The 18,807-nt window shown below is 48.3% G+C and overlaps 1 protein-coding gene and 1 long non-coding RNA gene across 8 annotated transcripts; one reads left to right on the top strand and one right to left on the bottom strand.

Annotated features, from left to right (window-relative positions):
* Nucleotides 1–2,705: 2,705 nt before the first annotated feature.
* Nucleotides 2,706–16,090, bottom strand: LOC129373918 (double C2-like domain-containing protein alpha). Its single transcript, XM_055052047.1, has 11 exons — nt 16,039–16,090; nt 13,184–13,492; nt 12,522–12,601; nt 10,149–10,223; nt 9,442–9,551; nt 8,784–8,910; nt 7,856–7,915; nt 5,421–5,617; nt 4,768–4,849; nt 4,049–4,145; nt 2,706–3,918 (listed from the first exon to the last, which is right to left on the bottom strand). The coding sequence occupies exons 2-11, from the start codon at nt 13,485–13,487 to the stop codon at nt 3,782–3,784; spliced, it is 1,269 nt and encodes a 422-aa protein (XP_054908022.1). The 5' UTR covers nt 13,488–13,492; nt 16,039–16,090; the 3' UTR covers nt 2,706–3,781.
* Nucleotides 4,520–17,009, top strand: LOC129373919 (uncharacterized). 7 transcript variants are annotated; one of them, XR_008607423.1, is made up of 5 exons: nt 4,520–6,059; nt 6,234–6,423; nt 6,514–6,666; nt 11,004–12,722; nt 14,453–17,009. It is a non-coding gene; the product is annotated as an uncharacterized LOC129373919 (long non-coding RNA). The 7 variants fall into 7 exon arrangements; XR_008607420.1 differs by having other exon boundaries at nt 11,004–12,734; XR_008607419.1 differs by lacking the exon at nt 14,453–17,009 and having other exon boundaries at nt 4,520–5,269; nt 5,357–6,059; nt 11,004–13,305.
* The last annotated feature ends 1,798 nt before the right edge of the window (nt 17,010–18,807 follow it).

Raw genomic sequence — 18,807 nt, 5'->3', positions numbered from 1 at the left:
GCAGAACCTTTAGGAGCAGAACCTTCAGGAGCAGAACCTTTAGGAGCAGAACCTTCAGGAGCAGAACCTTCAGGAGCAGAACCTTCAGGAGCAGAACCTTTAGGAGCAGAACCTTTAGGAGCAGAACCTTCAGGAGCAGAACCTTCAGGAGCAGAACCTTCAGGAGCAGAACCTTTAGGAGCAGAACCTTCAGGAGCAGAACCTTTAGGAGCAGAACCTTCAGGAGCAGAACCTTCAGGAGCAGAACCTTCAGGAGCAGAACCTTTAGGAGCAGAACCTTTAGGAGCAGAACCTTCAGGAGCAGAACCTTTAGGAGCAGAACCTTTAGGAGCAGAACCTTTAGGAGCAGAACCTTCAGGAGCAGAACCTTCAGGAGCAGAACCTTCAGGAGCAGAACCTTTAGGAGCAGAACCTTCAGGAGCAACCTTTAGGAGCAGAACCTTTAGGAGCAGAACCTTTAGGAGCAGAACCTTCAGGAGCAGAACCTTCAGGAGCAGAACCTTTAGGAGCAGAACCTTCAGGAGCAGAACCTTTAGGAGCAGAACCTTCAGGAGCAGAACCTTCAGGAGCAGAACCTTTAGGAGCAGAACCTTTAGGAGCAGAACCTTCAGGAGCAGAACCTTCAGGAGCAGAACCTTCAGGAGCAGAACCTTTAGGAGCAGAACCTTTAGGAGCAGAACCTTCAGGAGCAGAACCTTCAGGAGCAGAACCTTCAGGAGCAGAACCTTCAGGAGCAGAACCTTCAGGAGCAGAACCTTTAGGAGCAGAACCTTCAGGAGCAGAACCTTCAGGACCAGAACCTTTAGGAGCAGAACCTTCAGGAGCAGAACCTTTAGGAGCAGAACCTTCAGGAGCAGAACCTTCAGGAGCAGAACCTTCAGGAGCAGAACCTTGCGGACTGCAGGTTTTCATGGTTCAGGGAGTTTCCGAATGAATAACGACCTCACAGGAGGTCGTGAAAAGAACGTTTTGGATCTAATCAGAACAGAACCTGACCCAGAGGTCTGGGTCCAAACATCCACAGCTTCACTAACCAGCAACAGATCCAAATCCTGTTCGGATCAGAACCAGCACTACTAAACGGGTTCTGGAAATGTTCCGGCTGCAGCGTTTGCTGCCTCCAATATTTAGGAGACATCAGACCGGAACTGGACAGAACCGGTTTACACCAATCTCAGATGCAACTGGGGCGAACTCAGGAGTCAGAACCAGGTCCGACCCGCTGCTGGACACTCGGCAGGAACCAGAACCTCCTAAAGGTTTGCTGAGGAAAGCTGTTTGGACCTCTCCGGAACCAGGTCAGCTCCTGGATCTGCTGATGTTCTGCTGAATCAACATGTCAAGAATTGGACCGCAGATTCTGAAGAAGGAAACTGTCAACAGCCTGAAAGTAAAGCAGAACCATCGACGGTAGACAAACCTGGCCTTTAATTAGGCCACATTTAGTTAGATCTCTAATGAACATCCGGTGGCTCTAAAACGATCCAGTGAGGACGGGTCAGCGAAAGCACTGGAGGTCTTCAGCGCCCTGGGGTTACCATCGCAGCCGCCCATGATAACCATTACACGCCGTCTTCATGCTGACTGGTTGGACTGGAAGGACATTTAAACTTCCCAGAGACAAAAATGGAAGTTTGGTGAAAAACTGATCATCAGATTTTGGTTTCATGAGAAAAAGATTCAATAAAATGTTTCCAACCTGATGTTGAAATGTGTTTTCCATGTTGTGCATCAGACATGAAGAAAACGACATGGAGAGACTGAAACCTGGAGATCCTGAATGTTTATGGATTAAAAAGAGCAACTGACCCTTTAAAACCATCCTGATCTTTGATGCTCCATTAAATCATAAAAATGTTTCCACATCGTCTCAGATTTATGACAAAACATCTGGAGCTTCAGCCTCTATGTTGCTCTACTGACCTGAGCATGACCCAGCTGCCTGCAGGGGGCGCTGTGCAAACAAACCCACTCAGTCCAGAGGCAGAGCTGCAGCCAGAATTTCTTGTTTCAGAAAAACCACAAATAGAAACGTAAACGCGCTCCCCCCATCCGGAGCCGCGCTCCCATCATCCGGAGCCGCGCTCCCCCCATCTGGAGCCGCGCTCCCCCCATCTGGAGCCGCGCTCCCCCCATCCAGAGCCGCGCTCCCATCATCCGGAGCCGTGCTCCCCCCATCCAGAGCCGCGCTCCCATCATCCGGAGCCGCGCTCCCATCATCCGGAGCCGCGCTCTCAACATTCAGTCGTGCAGAAAAATGTAAAAACAACCGGAAGTTTCTGTTACCATAGAAAAAGAGTCAGGACAGCAACATAATCCATGCAGCGACGAGGAAGAACCACTTAGATTCATTTATACCATCGTCTTCATCATCAAGAGGAGAGCAACGTTTCAGGAAGGAGATTAGATCAGAAGACTGAGATTAAAACAGCATATAATCCAGATTAAAACATACAACTCAGATTGAAATACATTAAATCAGAAAACAGATCAAATAAAACAAATTAAAATCAAGAAATAATCATTAAATTAAGGTAATTACTAGATTATCTAGAATCTCAAAATCCAGATTAATGAAGGTTAATCTGGAAATGAATCAAAAGGAAATGCAGTTCTGATCCGTTTGATGATTCTGGATCAGAGCGAAAAACAACACTTACTGATTCAGAAAGTTGACTGGAAGGAAAAAAAGCATCAATACCAGAATGAGAGCAGCCATGAACCAGAACCAGGTTTCAGGAGGTGGTATGGTGATGTGGTACCATCTCCTGGTTCTGGTTCGGGTTCGCTGGGTTTTCTGAGCCCTTCAGTCAAGCAGCGGCAGAAACAATCCAAAAGGTTCTGTCAGGAAGAGGAGGCAGAACCAACAATGATGGCCGCTACCAAAGCAATCTGGACCTCCAGAACCTCAGGCTGGTTTCCATGCTACGCTGCATTAATGCAGTAATGCTGAGAAAGAAATAGATATTTCTGGATAAAATCTGATTTAATAATCTGACGTTGAGTTTCCATGTGAACGACCAGAACCTTCAGAACTACAGGAAGTAACGTCGACATGTTTGGCTTTGTGACGGATCGTTGAGCCAAACTTTGATGCCCAGGATGACGGCAGTTCCCGTCATCCTGATGGAGCCGAGCGTTTCTGGTCCGCCGGATCGTCTTCCTTTCTGGATTCCAGGCAACAGATGACCTTTGACACCATCCTGACAAAAAACATTGTCTGGAGCAAACAAGTACCCTGAAGAACCTACTGAATTATCAATAATCTGGATCATCAGTAATCTGGATTATCAGTAATCTGGATTATCAGTCATCTGGATTATCAGTCATCTGGATTATCAGTCATCTGGATTATCAGTCATCTGGATTATCAATAATCTGGATTATCAGTAATCTCTAATTGCAAACGTTTACTCAGATTTCATTGACTTTTTCACAACTCTGGCTCTGGAAGCTCCTGGAACTGGACCGTCAGGCGGTGGGACGAGCCTCTCCTCCATTAAGGGACGGAGCCTGAAGGACCAGTTGAAGGCGGCTCCGTCACCAGGGCAAAGGTCAGAGGTCACCGGCCTCTACTGACAGTGTCTAACGCTGCAGTGGGACTTTAAAGGCTCCGAAATCCAAGAGTTCACAAATCATACGACCAATAATCAATAATAATAATAACGGCTTCATGCAGAGAGTGAAGTGTCGGTCCAAGACGGGGCGGATCGCCCTGTAAACATGCTGAAACGTTTCCAGATGGTCAGAGACGAAGGCGCGCCGACCGCAGGCGGCAGCGTTAGTCGTGACTGGAGCTCCGCGGCAGCTCATTGGTCAGGATGTGCCAGCGCTCCACCCGCTGACCTTTGTTCTTCAGGCAGTCCATCCAGTGGCGAAGGGCGTCGCCCTGAGAGCGGCAGCTCAGGTAGACGCCACCTGGACACAGGAACGACAGGAAGTTCCTTCTGGAGACTGAATACCTGCAGACAGCGAAGCTGCGCTTTGTTCTGCGTGGGCGTTCACGCAAGGGATCCACTGGGATCCACTGGGATCCCTGATCATCCACCAATGAAGTCGTTGGACCGCCCCAGGTCATGGTCCCACACCGTCACCTCCAGAGTCTTCTTGGCCAACTCTGACAGCGAGACGTCATAGAAAAACTCCTGCAGCAGGAAACATTAGAGGCTTTTACTGTGAAGAGATCAGGAAACATTAGAGGCTTTTACTGTGAAGAGATCAGGAAACATTAGAGGCTTTTACTGTGAAGAGATCAGGAAACAGTGAGCAGGAACAGTAACAGCTCATCAACTCAGAGTGTGTGTGTGTGTGTGTGTTTGTGTGTGTGTCTCTGTGTGTGTGTCTCTGTGTGTGTGTCTCTGTGTGTGTGTGTCTGTGTGTGTGTGTGTGTGTCTCTGTGTGTGTGTGTGTTTGTGTGTGTGTCTCTGTGTGTGTCTCTGTGTGTGTGTGTCTGTGTGTGTGTCTCTGTGTGTGTGTCTCTGTGTGTGTGTGTGTCTGTGTGTGTGTGTGTGTGTCTCTGTGTGTGTGTGTTTGTGTGTGTGTGTCTCTGTGTGTGTGTCTCTGTGTGTGTGTTTTGTGTCTGTGTGTGTTTGTGTGTGTGTCTCTGTGTGTGTGTGTCTGTGTGTGTGTGTCTCTGTGTGTGTGTCTCTGTGTGTGTGTGTCTGTGTGTGTGTGTGTGTTTGTGTGTGTTTGTGTGTGTGTGTGTTTGTGTGTGTGTGTGTGTGTGTGTCTCTGTGTGTGTGTGTGTGTGTGTGTGTGTGTTCTGACCTGGTTGAACTCTGGGTTCAGGGTTTTCTTCATCACGGCGGTTTTGTGTTTGGATTTCTTCAGGATGTCGGGCTTCAGGTATCTGACGAAGAAAATCGTCTTTTATTTTGAAAGGATGAAGGTTTTTGTTGTTAACCAAACGAACGGCGTGACCAGAGGTTCACATCAACAGTCCTAAGGAGTTTGGGGACCACAGACCCAGTTCTGGTTCCGGTCCAGCTGACATTTATATGCTGGACCCTGCTTCAGAACCAGAAGCTGGGTTCTCCGCTCGTCTCCTGGGCTCAGTCGGGTCGGGTTGCAGCGCTGAGCAGGAGATTCTGCAGGGAAACGGGTCGGTTCTGATTTTCATCTAGAACCGCACATCTGAAAAAAACAGACAGAAAACTACCAGAACCAGAACCGGGTCTGTCTGTCCTGAGCAGCCTCCATCATTTTAGGGGGCGCTGCTCGTAAAGGAACACTGTCAAATATTATCTTTGGATCTTTGTCATTTATAAAGGTAGGAATAACTTTTAAAACTTTAAAATGAACCACGTTTATTCTGTCAGGCTGAATAAACCAAATGAATTTGTTTCATTTTTTACAGTGTTCCTACGGCGCCCAGATGACCTCTGCCCTTTGCCTCCACCGGGGAAACCCCGCCCACTCACAGTTTGACATAAGGGTCAGAGAATCCATTGACGTCCATGGCCGCCAGGTGAGTGCAGCGCCTCACGCCGACACAGAGGGCGCCACTGAGCGGGCCTTCACCTCCATCAGCGCCATCAGGACGGACGGAGGGCAGGAACTGCAGGGACAGCAGCAGCCGGCCTCGCTCCTCCAGGCTGTGCAGCTGCTCGTTCTCCCACTGCAGACAGCACCAGTGAAACCAGTTCATTTAAACCAGTTCATCTAAACCAGATCCAGTTAAAAAGAGCCCAGTCTAACTGGGAGCACTGGGAGATTTCTCTCTGCTCCGGTTTGAAACTCTAGGACTGAAAATGAGTCCAACCAGTTAAACCACACAGAAGGTCAACTGAAGGTCAACCGGGGAGCGTCTTCTTCACTGCTGTCCTCGATTGAAGCTCGTCTCTGCTTCGATCCGATCAGATCAGCAATCGATTCGCCGTATTCGTCCGTCCTGACGTGCGGCAGCCTCGGGTCGGATCCGTCCTGCAGCTTCAGCAGAAGCTCTTTGTGTCTGAAGGAAGTTCAGTTCAGCAACTTCAGGTAGACGGCTCTGATTTCCCATCAGAGTGAGACGTCTGTGTTCAGAGTGGATCTCTGAGTCTCAGAGCATCCAGATCTATGTAAGTGAAACCGATGAATGAATGAATGTGTCACAGAAGCGTTTGTGGTTCTGTGTGGTCAGTTCATTGAGTCACTCATGTATAAATTATACTCAGGTTCCCAATGAGACACGTTTTGTTCTGCACTAAAGATCAAATTGGTTTAATTAGATAAACTTTGCGTTTCTTTGTCAGATTTCAGCTCAAACTTCTGAGAATCAGCAGGAAACTGCAGAAGCTTCTGCTGCACAGGCTGAACTGAAAGGTGCGTCAGCAGGTAAAGCTGCTGTTTGTCTCCATGCTGAGGTCAAATTGGCTGAAAATGCGTCCAGTGAAACCGGCTCTGCTGCTTCGCCTTTGTCCAAGCACCTGGACCGTTCCTGAGGTGAAAGCTGCCAGCTAACAAGCTCAACACGCAACAATCACAGAGACATTTTGCTTCTTTAGCACATAAGACCAAATGAATGTTTTAAAGGGAAACTATGGAGGCTGGACAGAATCCCAGAAACAGGAAGTTGTGACGCTGCTGGAAAGAAGACAGACGGCGTCTGAGAGGAAGAACATCCCGATGCGTTGATGGCATTTTAATCACGTCTCACTCTCTGCTATGCTGCCAATGTTTCAACAGGTTGGTCTGACCGTTTTCTATTTGCTCAAACCCTGGATCAGCAGGAACCCAAAGGAACCAAAGAGCCTTTAGGGAACGAGACGAGGAGGAAACAGAAGCAGCGACAGTCCAGATTAGAGACAGCAAGGAACAGAGTCCAGATCTTCACCATGCCAGGCGTCAGACCCAGTTCAATCCCAGTTTAATCCCAGTTCAATCCCAGTTCAATCCCAGTTCAAATCCCAGTTTAATCCCAGTTCAATCCCAGTTTTTAATCCCAGTTCAATCCCAGTTCAATCCCAGTTCAATCCCAGTTCAATCCCAGTTCAATCCCAGTTCAATCCCAGTTTAATCCCAGTTCAATCCCAGTTTAATCCCAGTTTAATCCCAGTTCAATCCCAGTTCAATCCCAGTTTAATCCCAGTTCAATCCCAGTTCAATCCCAGTTTAATCCCAGTTCAATCCCAGTTCAATCCCAGTTTAATCCCAGTTCAATCCCAGTTCAATCCCAGTTCAATCCCAGTTTAATCCCAGTTCAATCCCAGTTCAATCCCAGTTTAATCCCAGTTTAATCCCAGTTCAATCCCAGTTTAATCCCAGTTCAATCCCAGTTTAATCCCAGTTTAATCCCAGTTCAATCCCAGTTCAATCCCAGTTTAATCCCAGTTCAATCCCAGTTTAATCCCAGTTCAATCCCAGTTCAATCCTAGTTCAATCCCAGTTCAATCCCAGTTTAATCCCAGTTCAATCCCAGTTTAATCCCAGTTCAATCCCAGTTCAATCCCAGTTCAATCCCAGTTTAATCCCAGTTTAATCCCAGTTCAATCCCAGTTCAATCCCAGTTCAATCCCAGTTCAATCCCAGTTCAATCCCAGTTTAATCCCAGTTCAATCCCAGTTCAATCCCAGTTTAATCCCAGTTCAATCCCAGTTCAATCCCAGTTCAATCCCAGTTTAATCCCAGTTCAATCCCAGTTCAATCCCAGTTTAATCCCAGTTTAATCCCAGTTCAATCCCAGTTTAATCCCAGTTCAATCCCAGTTTAATCCCAGTTCAATCCCAGTTCAATCCCAGTTTTAATCCCAGTTCAATCCCAGTTTAATCCCAGTTCAATCCCAGTTTAATCCCAGTTCAATCCCAGTTTAATCCCAGTTCAATCCCAGTTTAATCCCAGTTTAATCCCAGTTCAATCCCAGTTTAATCCCGCTCACCTCTCTCAGGTAGCAGGATATTCCTCTCAGAGCTTCTCCCATGGCGGTGGGGGACGGCAGCTGAAGGACACAGAGACAGGACAAGGTGACGACGCTTGGTCCAGACGGACCTGTCCAGAACCGTCTACTTTCCTTCTGAGCCCGATTCTAACGGATCCAGATGGGCGGTTCTGTCAGCAGAAATCTATTTGGTTTAAAGTCACAGAACGACATTCGTCTCGTCTGGCTTCACAGGAAACAGGAAGCGTCTGTCGGCTGGCGACTAGCGGCTGGCGACTGTCGACTAGCGGCTAGCGACTGGTGACTAGCGACTAGCGGCTGGTGACTAGCGACTAGCGGCTAGCGACTGTCGACTAGTGACTAGCGACTAGCGGCTGGCGACTAGCAGCTGGCGACTAGCGACTGGCACTAGCGGCTAGCGACTAGCGGCCGGCGACTAGCGGCCGGCGACTGGCGGCCGGCGACTAGCGGCTAGCGACTGTCGACTAGCGGCTAGCGACTGGTGACTAGCGACTAGCGGCTAGCGACTGTCGACTAGTGACTAGCGGCCGGCGACTAGCGGCCGGCGACTAGCGGCCAGCGGCTAGCGACTGTCGACTAGTGACTAGCGGCCGGCGACTAGCGGCCAGCGACTAGCGGCTGTCGACTAGCGGCCGGCGACTAGCGGCTAGCGACTGTCGACTAGTGACTAGCGACTAGCGGCCGGCGACTAGCGGCCAGCGACTAGCGGCTGTCGACTAGCGGCTAGCGACTAGCGGCTAGCGACTGTCGACTAGCGGCTAGCGACTAGCGGCCAGCGACTAGCGGCTAGCGACTGTCGGCTAGCGACTAGCGGCTAGCGACTAGCGACTGGCGACTGGCGGCTCGGTTCTGGTCCATCAGAACATTCCCTTTATGTTTATGAAAATCAGCCGGATTCAGGTTTTACCGGCGGCGGATGCTCCAGGCATGTGTGGAAATGTTTGGACTGGTCCGGTTTGACCCGCTTCAGGGGAACCCGGGACTCTCCGATCAACTCGTTATGAGTCAACTTGTCCTCATCACAGACGGTCAACCTGAGACACAGAGACATGAAGCAAGTCAGGCATGAGAGTTTAAATGAATAATTTGGTTTATTTAGTTTAAGTAACAAAATGACATTTTCACCTTGTTATTCATTCTGATATAAATGTTACAGTTTTAAACTAAATATTAAATTAACAAGCTAAATATTTAACTTACTAACTAAACTTTTAGTTTAGCTGGAAGCAAAATATTTAGTTTGCAAACTAAATATTTTTTTCTTCAAAGTAAATTCAGTTTAAAACTGAGACATTTATATTTGACTGGAAATTGAGAGTGCATTTATTTATGACCGGCTGAATATCAAATTATTGCTGTAACTTGAAATCGGCTGAGAAGCAGCACAAGTTCTGATTGTTGGAACTCGACCAGAACCTTTTCCAGAACAGAACCAGGAAGAAAAACAAGAAAGAAAATGAGCCAATGAGGAATGAAGCAGGAAAACCAGTAAAGCCCACAGAAACCAGTTTACAGCAGCAACACCGGTTGCTATGGCTCCGATTGTGGGCGTCCATTAAACACACCTGAGCGTCTTCCTGTGCATGTCCTCCTCTGTGATCCCACAGTAGGTGAGCGTCTCGTTCCAGAAGGGATTCAACGTGTTTCTGATCGTCTTTGTCTTCAGCTTGTTGGCCTGAAACAGAGACAGAAGGGACATGCAGGACGAGTCTTCTGAAACTATTTGTCCACATAGACTAAAACCTTTCTTGCTCACTTCTTTAGTTTGATTCTTTGTGTCAGAAACTGTCAAGCTAGCATCAAGCTAGCATCAAGCTAGCATTAAGCTAGCATTAAGCTAGCATTAAGCTAGCATCAAGCTAGCATTAAGCTAGCATCAAGCTAGCATCAAGCTAGCATCAAGCTAGCATCAGGATGTCCTTCATGTTCTGATCCACCAGGTCTGAGAAGCAGAACCATCTTCAATCTGGAAATTATTTACCTTCCATCTTCAGAAGGAGACAATTCATTAGCTCCAGCAGCAAATTATAAAACTGGAGAAAGGTTAAAGGTCAGCTTGCAGAGTGCTTACAATTACCTTGGAGTGTGCTAATGGTTACCCTACAGCATGCTAAAGTTTAGCCAGTAACATGCCAAAAGCATGACATCAGCTGCCTTCTGCCTCACACTGATCCTTAGCAGCAAGATTCCTATCAGTCAAAGGGGAGCAGGATGTTTGACCTTTGACCTGTGATCTTCACACAGACCACAAGTGAGGCTAGGAGCGACTCACCTTGCTGGCGCCAGGCAGCAGGTGCAGCTTGACATAGGGATCAGCTAAACCGTTGAAATCCATGGGCTTCAGACCCTGAAACAGAACATCATCAGCCGAGTAAGTTCCTAGAGACGGATCGACTCCACCAGGGGGCCCACAACCGTACTGGGCCCACAGCCGTACTGGGCCCACAGCCATACTGGGCCCACAACCGTACTGGGGCCCACAGCCATACTGGGCCCACAACCGTACTGGGCCCACAGCCATACTGGGCCCACAACCGTACTGGGCCCACAGCCGTACTGGGCCCACAGCCATACTGGGCCCACAACCGTACTGGGCCCACAGCCGTACTGGCCCACAGCCGTACTGGGCCACAACCGTACTGGGCCCACAACCGTATTGGGCCCACAGCCGTATTGGGCCCACAGCCATACTGGGCCCACAGCCAGACTGAGCTGAGTCTCCTGAGGAATCCATGAGGAATCTGCGCTACACGTCTTTCTACAAACATCTCTGACTTTTCAAACTAGTGAAGAACATAAATGGATTGATTCTGTTAATCAGTTCCATCAGTTTGTAAAATGTTTCATTTTATAAATAAAACAGGCCTGGATGGGCAGCTATTGGTCCTTTGCTAATGGATTTGTAACCATTAGCTTGCAGCGTGCTAACGATTACCAAACAACTTGCTAGCCACTAGCATGCTGTTTGCCAAAAGTTAGCTCAAAGATTCAATAAAAATCTGTCAGATTTACTTTTTTCGCATTTTTGGCGATGCCTGTCTGTAACAAAACTTTTCAAAATAATTGTAGCCGTATGTTGTGTTCATCTGCTCCGGAGTAAATCACCAGTAAACTGTTTCTCTTCCAGTATGCGTTTCAACCAGTAAGGAACCAGTAAGGGACCAGTAAGGGACCAGTAAGGGACCTCCACCTTCACCTGGAGATGGAGCAACGCCGGGAATCAGCCACATCTAACGAGCCGAAGAGCGAAAACCCGGCAAACGACACCTGAAGGAGCCGAGGGACGGAGACGGCGGGGGGTCCAACAGCGATGGACTGAGCCACTGGTTGAACTGGTTGAATGGGTTAAACGGTCCTAGTTAACTGGGAGTGAGGCTTTCAGCAGAGACGGAGCCAGGTTCCTTCAGCGGGTTAAATGGCATCAGAACCGATTCTGATACCGACCCTCTTCTAAACTGGGTCAGAACTTCAGTTCTGGTAGGTCCGGTTCGGGACCCGGCAGAGGTCCATGTCTACCAGTGGGGACAGGAAGCTGACACCAGCTGCTCTTCACACCTGCCCAGGCGCTGCTGCTTCCTGTCTCACCTGATGACCTCTCACAGCTGTGAGGGCAGCGAGGCCTGGAGGCATCGAGCTGGCCCGGTTCTGACCCACTATGCGCACCTTTCTGGTTTCCTGGGAGAGAACGGACCAGAACTCGGCTTCATTCCTGAAGCTCTAAGCTGAAACTTTCAGGTTCTGGTGAGTTTGGTTCCGTCTGTCCTTTAATGGGCCGCTCTGTGTCTGAACGGCTCTGGATGGAAGCCTGAGTGAAACCACCAATCAGAGGTAGGAGGCGGGTCTTAATGCTGTCAATCACCTTGCTCAATTAAGAGCGACTGTTGTGAACGCTAAGGCTTGTTAGCATAGCCACCGATAACGGCAGAAAAACAGTTTTCCTGGTGAGTTTTTGTCTGCCATTGGTGCGTTTATCATGAGTTGATTGACAGCATTAAGCCCCTCCCCCTGCCTCTGATTGACCGTTTTTGGTCGGGAGCGTTTCATTTCTTCAATCAGCACTAGCCAATCGGGGAGCAGGAGGAGATTGATCAGATTATCAGGTTCATAACAAACAGCGCTAATCCCTGCTAACTCTGTCCTCAGGTCCCATTCGGACCCACAGAACCAAAGCCAGCTGTCCCTCCAGCCAGCAGGGGGCGCTGCAGCAGCAGAGTTACAGTTAATAAATGAATCTTTTCTCATTTGTCCTGGGAAAATGACTTCCAGGATGATCAGGAATTAAATCATTGATTGATTCATATTTTCCAGCAGATTTTCCATTTTAATCAAGAGAATCAAATCAGAATCAGGATAAATTGTGATGATTAAGATACTAATTATGATCCTTGAAAATTAAAATAGTTTAATTTATAAAAGCTTGAAGCGCTCAGGGAAGGTCAGAGGTCACAGCTGGTTGGTTTGTCTGATAGAAGGAAGTTCAGGAACCCAGAGATCAGAGAACTGCTTTCTCCTGAACTTTTACTGTTCACGAAGGCATCGCTCTATTCGGGATCAATTGCTTTTAGCCGATAATCTGTAGAAATGTCTCTTTCTGGTTCCGTCATCATAGTTTTGTTCAGGAGCCAAGCGTCTGATGGTTCCTCACCTTGGCCCGCAGCACGGTGCAGCGCAGCTCGCTGCAGCTCACGTCGTAGCGCAGCTCGAACTCCAGCGTTCCCAGAGCGGCTGAGGAGACAGAGAGGAAGAGGAGGATGAGGAAGATAACAGCAACATCTGCAACCAGGCAACCCAGAAACCTCCAGCGGCAACGTGAAGTTCTGGGATTCACAGTTCAGGAACGCTTCAGGTCCTAAACAAAGTAACGGCTCACCAACCGCTGGGACAAAATGTATTTTTTATTGATTATTTTCTTTAGAAGCAGTGAAATGAGCCACACAACAGAGTTTTGAGAATTTAGTGTTTGATATGTTTAACCTCAAATTGAAAAATCTAAGATTTATTTTGGTCAGGAAGACGCTCTGTCACAAACGTAGCGACTTTTATGGGACAACATGACATGTTACAGTCATTAAAGCACCATCAGGTCACAGGGTCACAGTGACATCACTTCGCTGCCGCTCAGCTCATCCTGATGTTTTCACACAAACGGCCATCTTGGTGTCGGCAGGACGACTGCCGGTCCAATGAGTGAAGACTGGTGAGACGTTCGTGAACGCACCACGCAGGTCATGCAGGAGCCACATGAGAGTGTGAACACTGACTGCTACAGCGTTTCATGCATTCACAGACCACCAGGCGGCGGCTCACTGCTGTCGTCGCTGTCCTCGCTGTTGATGTCCACTGACGTTTCCACGCTGCTGTTCTGGGACGCCGACCCGCCCCGCCCCCACCGGGCCCAGAGCGGGGACAGCAAGTTGGCCCCGCCCACCGACGCCGCCGCAGCCGGGGGGCTGAGGGCCACCGGGAAGGAGGAGGGGATGGGGGACGAGGGGGAGAGGCGGGGGAAGTAGGCGGAGATCTGCTGGATGGGTCTGATGGGACCAGGACAGACGTCTATGGCCATGTGCTCCTGGATGGAGATGCTGAGCTTCTTTCCTCTCTGCACCGTCATAGAGTCTGGAGACACAGAGGACAGACAGGAGGACAGACAGACAGGGGGACAGACAGGAGGGATGGACAGACAGGAGGGATGGACAGATAGGGGGACAGACAGGAGGGATGGACAGACAGGAGGGATGGACAGACAGGGGATGGACAGATAGGGGGATGGACAGATAGGGGGACAGACAGACAGGGGGATGGACAGATAGGGGGACAGACAGGAGGGATGGACAGACAGGGGGATGGACAGATAGGGGGACAGACAGGAGGGATGGACAGATAGGGGGACAGACAGACAGGGGGATGGACAGATAGGGGGACAGACAGGAGGGATGGACAGATAGGGGGACAGACAGGAGGGATGGACAGACAGGAGGGATGGACAGACAGGGGGACAGACAGACAGGAGGACAGACAGGAGGGATGGACAGACAGGGGGACAGACAGACAGGAGGACAGACAGGGGGATGGACAGATAGGGGGACAGACAGACAGGGGGACAGAGACAACTAAGCTTTACAATCTACCGTTAGCAAAATAATGTTGAGGCTTTGGACTCCAGAGGAACCATGACTCTCACTTGGACCAGAACCTTCCAGTTCCAGGTACAACAAGGACCAGATCACTGCCTAAAGGTCAAAGGTCAACAATCAGAGAGACAATAGCCTCAATGGGACAGATCCAAGACCAGAACTACAGCTGACCCAAAATAACCCAAAACATTCGCAAAAAAATGTTCTGGTAGCTGATGAGTCTCTAACCCGTCAACGCGAGGCGTTCAGGGGCCCCGTCAACCTGCCGCGAGGCGTTCAGGGGCCCCGTCAACCTGCCGCGAGGCGTTCAGGAGTCCTGTCAATTCATGCATTCGATTTTCTTCCCTCAGCACAGAGAAATGTTTCATTGTGGACAAACTATAAATAATGACAGAATTCAGAGTTTTCTGACTGAATGTTTCTGTTTATGATTTATTTATAGATTTTCCTCATGCGTCTCCAGCATCTTTCTGTTCGGTCAGCGTGAGACGAAACGATGCACCAACATTTAAAGCTTCGCTTTGAACCCAGGCTTTTAGAAAATGGCTTCGGCTTTGATGTTTCTGGAACGGCGGAGCCGATCTGCCCACAGATTCTCCGTCTCATTCAACACGCTCCTGGAAGGAAGAGGATTTACTGCAAACTTCCTGCCTGCGTCTCCTTGGGATTCAAATCCTCCTCCCACATCATCATTCAGTCCAACCAGCCGCTGCACAGCAACACGGCCTGCTGGAAGCTGATCCACCGAGGAGGACGGCAGGATCCGTCCCTCACATTTATGGAAAGATGAGCAGAAAATACAGCTATTCATATTTAACATGAAGGGAAAAGCTTCAAAAAACAAATCCAGTTCAGACTCCAGGAAGGCTTTAACGTTTCCTAATTCTGTCCCTGCAAGCAGGAAGTCCGGATGTCCCTGAACACACCACCACTTCCAGCCTGAGAATCCAGAAGTGTTTTCTCTTTAGTTTCAGGAACAGATGCAAAGCGCAGATCTGATCTTCATAAGCTGCTGGAATTAAATAAATACATGAGAGTCTGACGTTTTAACAAAAAAAGGTCAAATGTCAGACAGGAACATCCAATCAGATGACATAATCACCTGATTCTACTGTGCTGCCTCTGGACCCTCAGTCAGGCACCCTAACCCAGGCCACGCCTTCCTGGAGGCCACGCCTTCCTGGAGGCCACGCCTTCCTGGAGGCCACGCCTTCCTGGAGGCCACGCCTTCCTGGAGGCGTGGCCTGAATCTAAATTTGCCCATCAATACGTAACGATAGCCAGGCTAGCGCTGAACACTAACTATGAAAAAGTTGCCATGTTAATCCAGACTGAGTCTCTGATCAACTGTTAACAGCGGAGCTGCTAGGCTAGCACTGCTTTAGCCATGCAGGTTGTTCTTCCTGAATGTGTCTTGGTGCATGTTGCTGGTAAATCAGAGGCTTTGATGATTAAATTGTGAGAAGGTCTCAGCTGTTGCCCGTCTAGGCCTGTAGGTGGCGCTTTGCAGCTTCCAGGCAGATTTTATGTTTTAGTTCTGGTTCCTGCAGAGCGCCAACCAGAACCAGAACACAAACGTTTTAAAGAAACTTTGAGGCTCATCCTGGTGCTGGAGCGTTTTCATTTTCTGGATAGAGGAAATATTACAGCAGTTATCCAACGCAGTGGAGGAGCGGCTTCTCCTCACATGCAGGTTTCCTGTTCAGAACCTTCACTTAACACATTCAGGAATTTACCTAGAATCCTGTTTTCATTGAATGCATCAGCTCAGTTTTATGTAAACCGATCATCGTTTTCCCTTTGAAGCAGATGAAGTTACATAAAGCCAGCAGCTCTTCTGTTCCCATGCAGCACTGACACAAATCTACTGTAAATTTAATGTATCTCAGCAGAGGCTCCTGCAGTGCAACAGTGAGAAAAGTCCTGCAGATCTTCCTGCATGTGTCACTTTCTAAAGCTGAACAGAAAAAAGCAACAATGTTCAGAGAAGTTCAATCCAAAGCTGCAGAGCAGAGAGGAGCTGCTTACCTTTAGTAGAGGGAGAGGAGAGAGAGAGGAGGAGATTCCTGCACAAACAAGACCGAGGCTCTGCACTAACAGGTGGAGAGACGGGCAGCGAGGAAGAGGAGGTGGGGGAGGAGGAAGAGGAAGAGGAGGAGGAAAAAGAGGAGGAAGAGGAGGAGGAAGAGGAGGAGGAGGAAGAGGAGGAGGACTCCCTGAGTGATCCACTCCTCCTGTCTTCGTCTCGCTGCTCCAGATTCTGATATTTCTAATATTTCGTTGCTCAGCTTCACGTTCATCTGCAATGTCCACAGCGATGAAGCTCTTCCTTTAATCACATGTATTACCTCCCTCCCCCCCTCCTGCAGTGGGGGGGCAGCAGAGTACAATAATGTGCCAACAGCAGCATCTGTCTTTCTGCTCCTCTGTATAATTTGAGCTTAATGATGCCTAATGATACATGTGTGATCCAACACACCATCACACAGGAAGGGTGAGGAAGACGTGCCCTCCTCTTCCTCAGCGGTGTCCCTGGGTGAAGGATCTTCCTCCTGCTCCTCCTCCTCTCCATCCGCCCCTCAGCAGCAGCTCGGCCTGCAGGGCGACTCCTCATCAGATGGAAGAGTTTCCTGTTGCTTTGCTAGCTGCTTTCCAACTGACTCCTGTTTCTTTAGGGGTGTCAGAGTAGAAGCAGCTATGTGAGCAGGCATGTTCTCTCCTAGTAATTTAGCTCATTTTTCCTTTAGCTCCTTCTGCTAACTTTGAAAACATTCAACTAATTTAGCTTCCTCTAAGTTAATTTTTACAAATAAATTCTAGAGTTCGCTTTTGAGGCTGTTCTAACACACTTTTCTTCTTCGTGATCTTTATTAGCGCTTGGCAAGACGTTAGTGCCCATTACCGCCACCTGGTGGAGGCTTCAGACAGTAAAACATGTTTTGTTCTGTTCCAAATATTCTGTTGAGAAGAAAATTATTGTGTAGATTAAATAAACAAGATATTTTGGACAAAAATTCTATTTCTGGATATTTTTGTTTTTTACTGAAATACCTTAATAAAACATGAAACACTTACATGAACAAACAGCCTGGCTTTAAACACAAACATGCAAAAACCCACATGAATAGTTTTGAGATCCTCATGTTCTTTCCTGGTGGGTATCAACATACTTTAATTTAGCATTAGCTTCTGCTACATACTGTTAATACAGCATGTTAGCTTTTGCTAAATATAATTGTACCATAGTGGTTTAACATTGTCTCCTGGTAATTCCTGTGTTGGTTCAGTACTTTAGCATTAGCTTCTGCTAAAAGCTGTGTCGGTTTAGCATCCGTGTTTAGTGCTTCAGGGTTAGTGCAGCTAGCTTTATAGCTAGCGCGCTGTCGGCTTGTGAAGGTCTTCCAGACCTTCAGCTTCATGGAAAATGTTGTGAAAAACTTTATTTGATTCCTCACAGCATAAAAGTCCAGCTTCAGGTCCAACAGAACCAGAACCTCAGGAGAACCTCCTGGTAACGTCTCCTCAGCACAAACTCAGAGCTCTGGGCTCTAGGTAAGCTACTGGTTCTGTTGGTTCTGTTGGTGGTTCTGCTGCTGACCCAGTGTTCACTCCAACTCACCGAAACACGATGTGGAGCAGCACAGCAGCAGAACCGGGCCCTGCAGGCAGATCTGAACCAACACGTAGAAATCCCTGAGATGTTTGAGCTCCTTCATCACCGCTGGCTGAGGAGGAAGAAGAGGAAGAAGAGGAAGAAGAGGAGGTTCTGGTTGCGTCTTTTTGCGATTGGTTGGTTTTTAAAAACGAGAATCTTCTCTGGGCTCTGATTGGCCGGCTGCGGTGGCCTGATCAGCTGACCATCTGAAGGGTCTGTTGGATTTGACCTCCTGACCTGCTGCAGCACATTAACAGGTTCATGTTTGACCTGCTGCAGCACATTAACAGGTTCATGTTTCCTGCTGCAGCACATTAACAGGTTAATGTTTGACCTGCTGCAGCACATTAACAAGTTCATGTTTCTTGCTGCAGCACATTAACAGGTTCATGTTTTCTGCTGCAGCACATTAACAGGTTCATGTTTCCTGCTGCAGCACATTAACAGGTTAATGTTTGACCTGCTGCAGCACATTAACAAGTTCATGTTTCTTGCTGCAGCACATTAACAGGTTCATGTTTTCTGCTGCAGCACATTAACAGGTTCATGTTTCCTGCTGCAGCACATTAACAGGTTAATGTTTGACCTGCTGCAGCACATTAACAGGTTCATGTTTCCTGCTGCAGCACATTAACAGGTTCATGTTTTCTGCTGCAGCACATTAACAGGTTCATGTTTCCTGCTGCAGCACATTAACAGGTTCATGTTTCCTGCTGCAGCACATTAACAGGTTCATGTTTTCTGCTGCAGCACATTAACAGGTTCATGTTTCCTGCTGCAGCACATTAACATTACAGGTTCATGTTTCCTGCTGCAGCACATTAACAGGTTCATGTTTCCTGCTGCAGCACATTAACAGGTTCATGTTTCCTGCTGCAGCACATTAACAGGTTCATGTTTCCTGCTGCAGCACATTAACAGGTTCATGTTTCCTGCTGCAGCACATTAACAGGTTCATGTTTCCTGCTGCAGCACATTAACAGGTTCATGTTTCCTGCTGCAGCACATTAACAGGTTCATGTTTGACCTGCTGCAGCACATTAACAGGTTCATGTTTTCTGCTGCAGCACATTAACAGGTTCATGTTTTCTGCTGCAGCACATTAACAGGTTCATGTTTCCTGCTGCAGCACATTAACAGGT

The sequence above is a fragment of the Poeciliopsis prolifica genome, unplaced genomic scaffold (assembly GCF_027474105.1).
Source record: "Poeciliopsis prolifica strain line A6 unplaced genomic scaffold, Auburn_PproV2 SCAFFOLD034, whole genome shotgun sequence".
Taxonomy (NCBI): Eukaryota; Metazoa; Chordata; class Actinopteri; order Cyprinodontiformes; family Poeciliidae; genus Poeciliopsis; species Poeciliopsis prolifica.
This window is presented reverse-complemented; position numbering and strand designations above follow the sequence as displayed.

Excerpts from the sequence above, each read along its gene's own strand:
- LOC129373918 (XM_055052047.1), bottom strand. The coding sequence starts at position 13,487 with ATGACGGTGCAGAGAGGAAAGAAGCTCAGCATCTCCATCCAGGAGCAC. Across the intron at positions 9,552-10,148 it reads TGCTGCCTGGCGCCAGCAAG|GCCAACAAGCTGAAGACAAA; the intron begins GTGAGTCGCTCC and ends TCTCTGTTTCAG. Across the intron at positions 7,916-8,783 it reads GCCTGGAGCATCCGCCGCCG|CTGCCGTCCCCCACCGCCAT; the intron begins GTAAAACCTGAA and ends TGTGTCCTTCAG.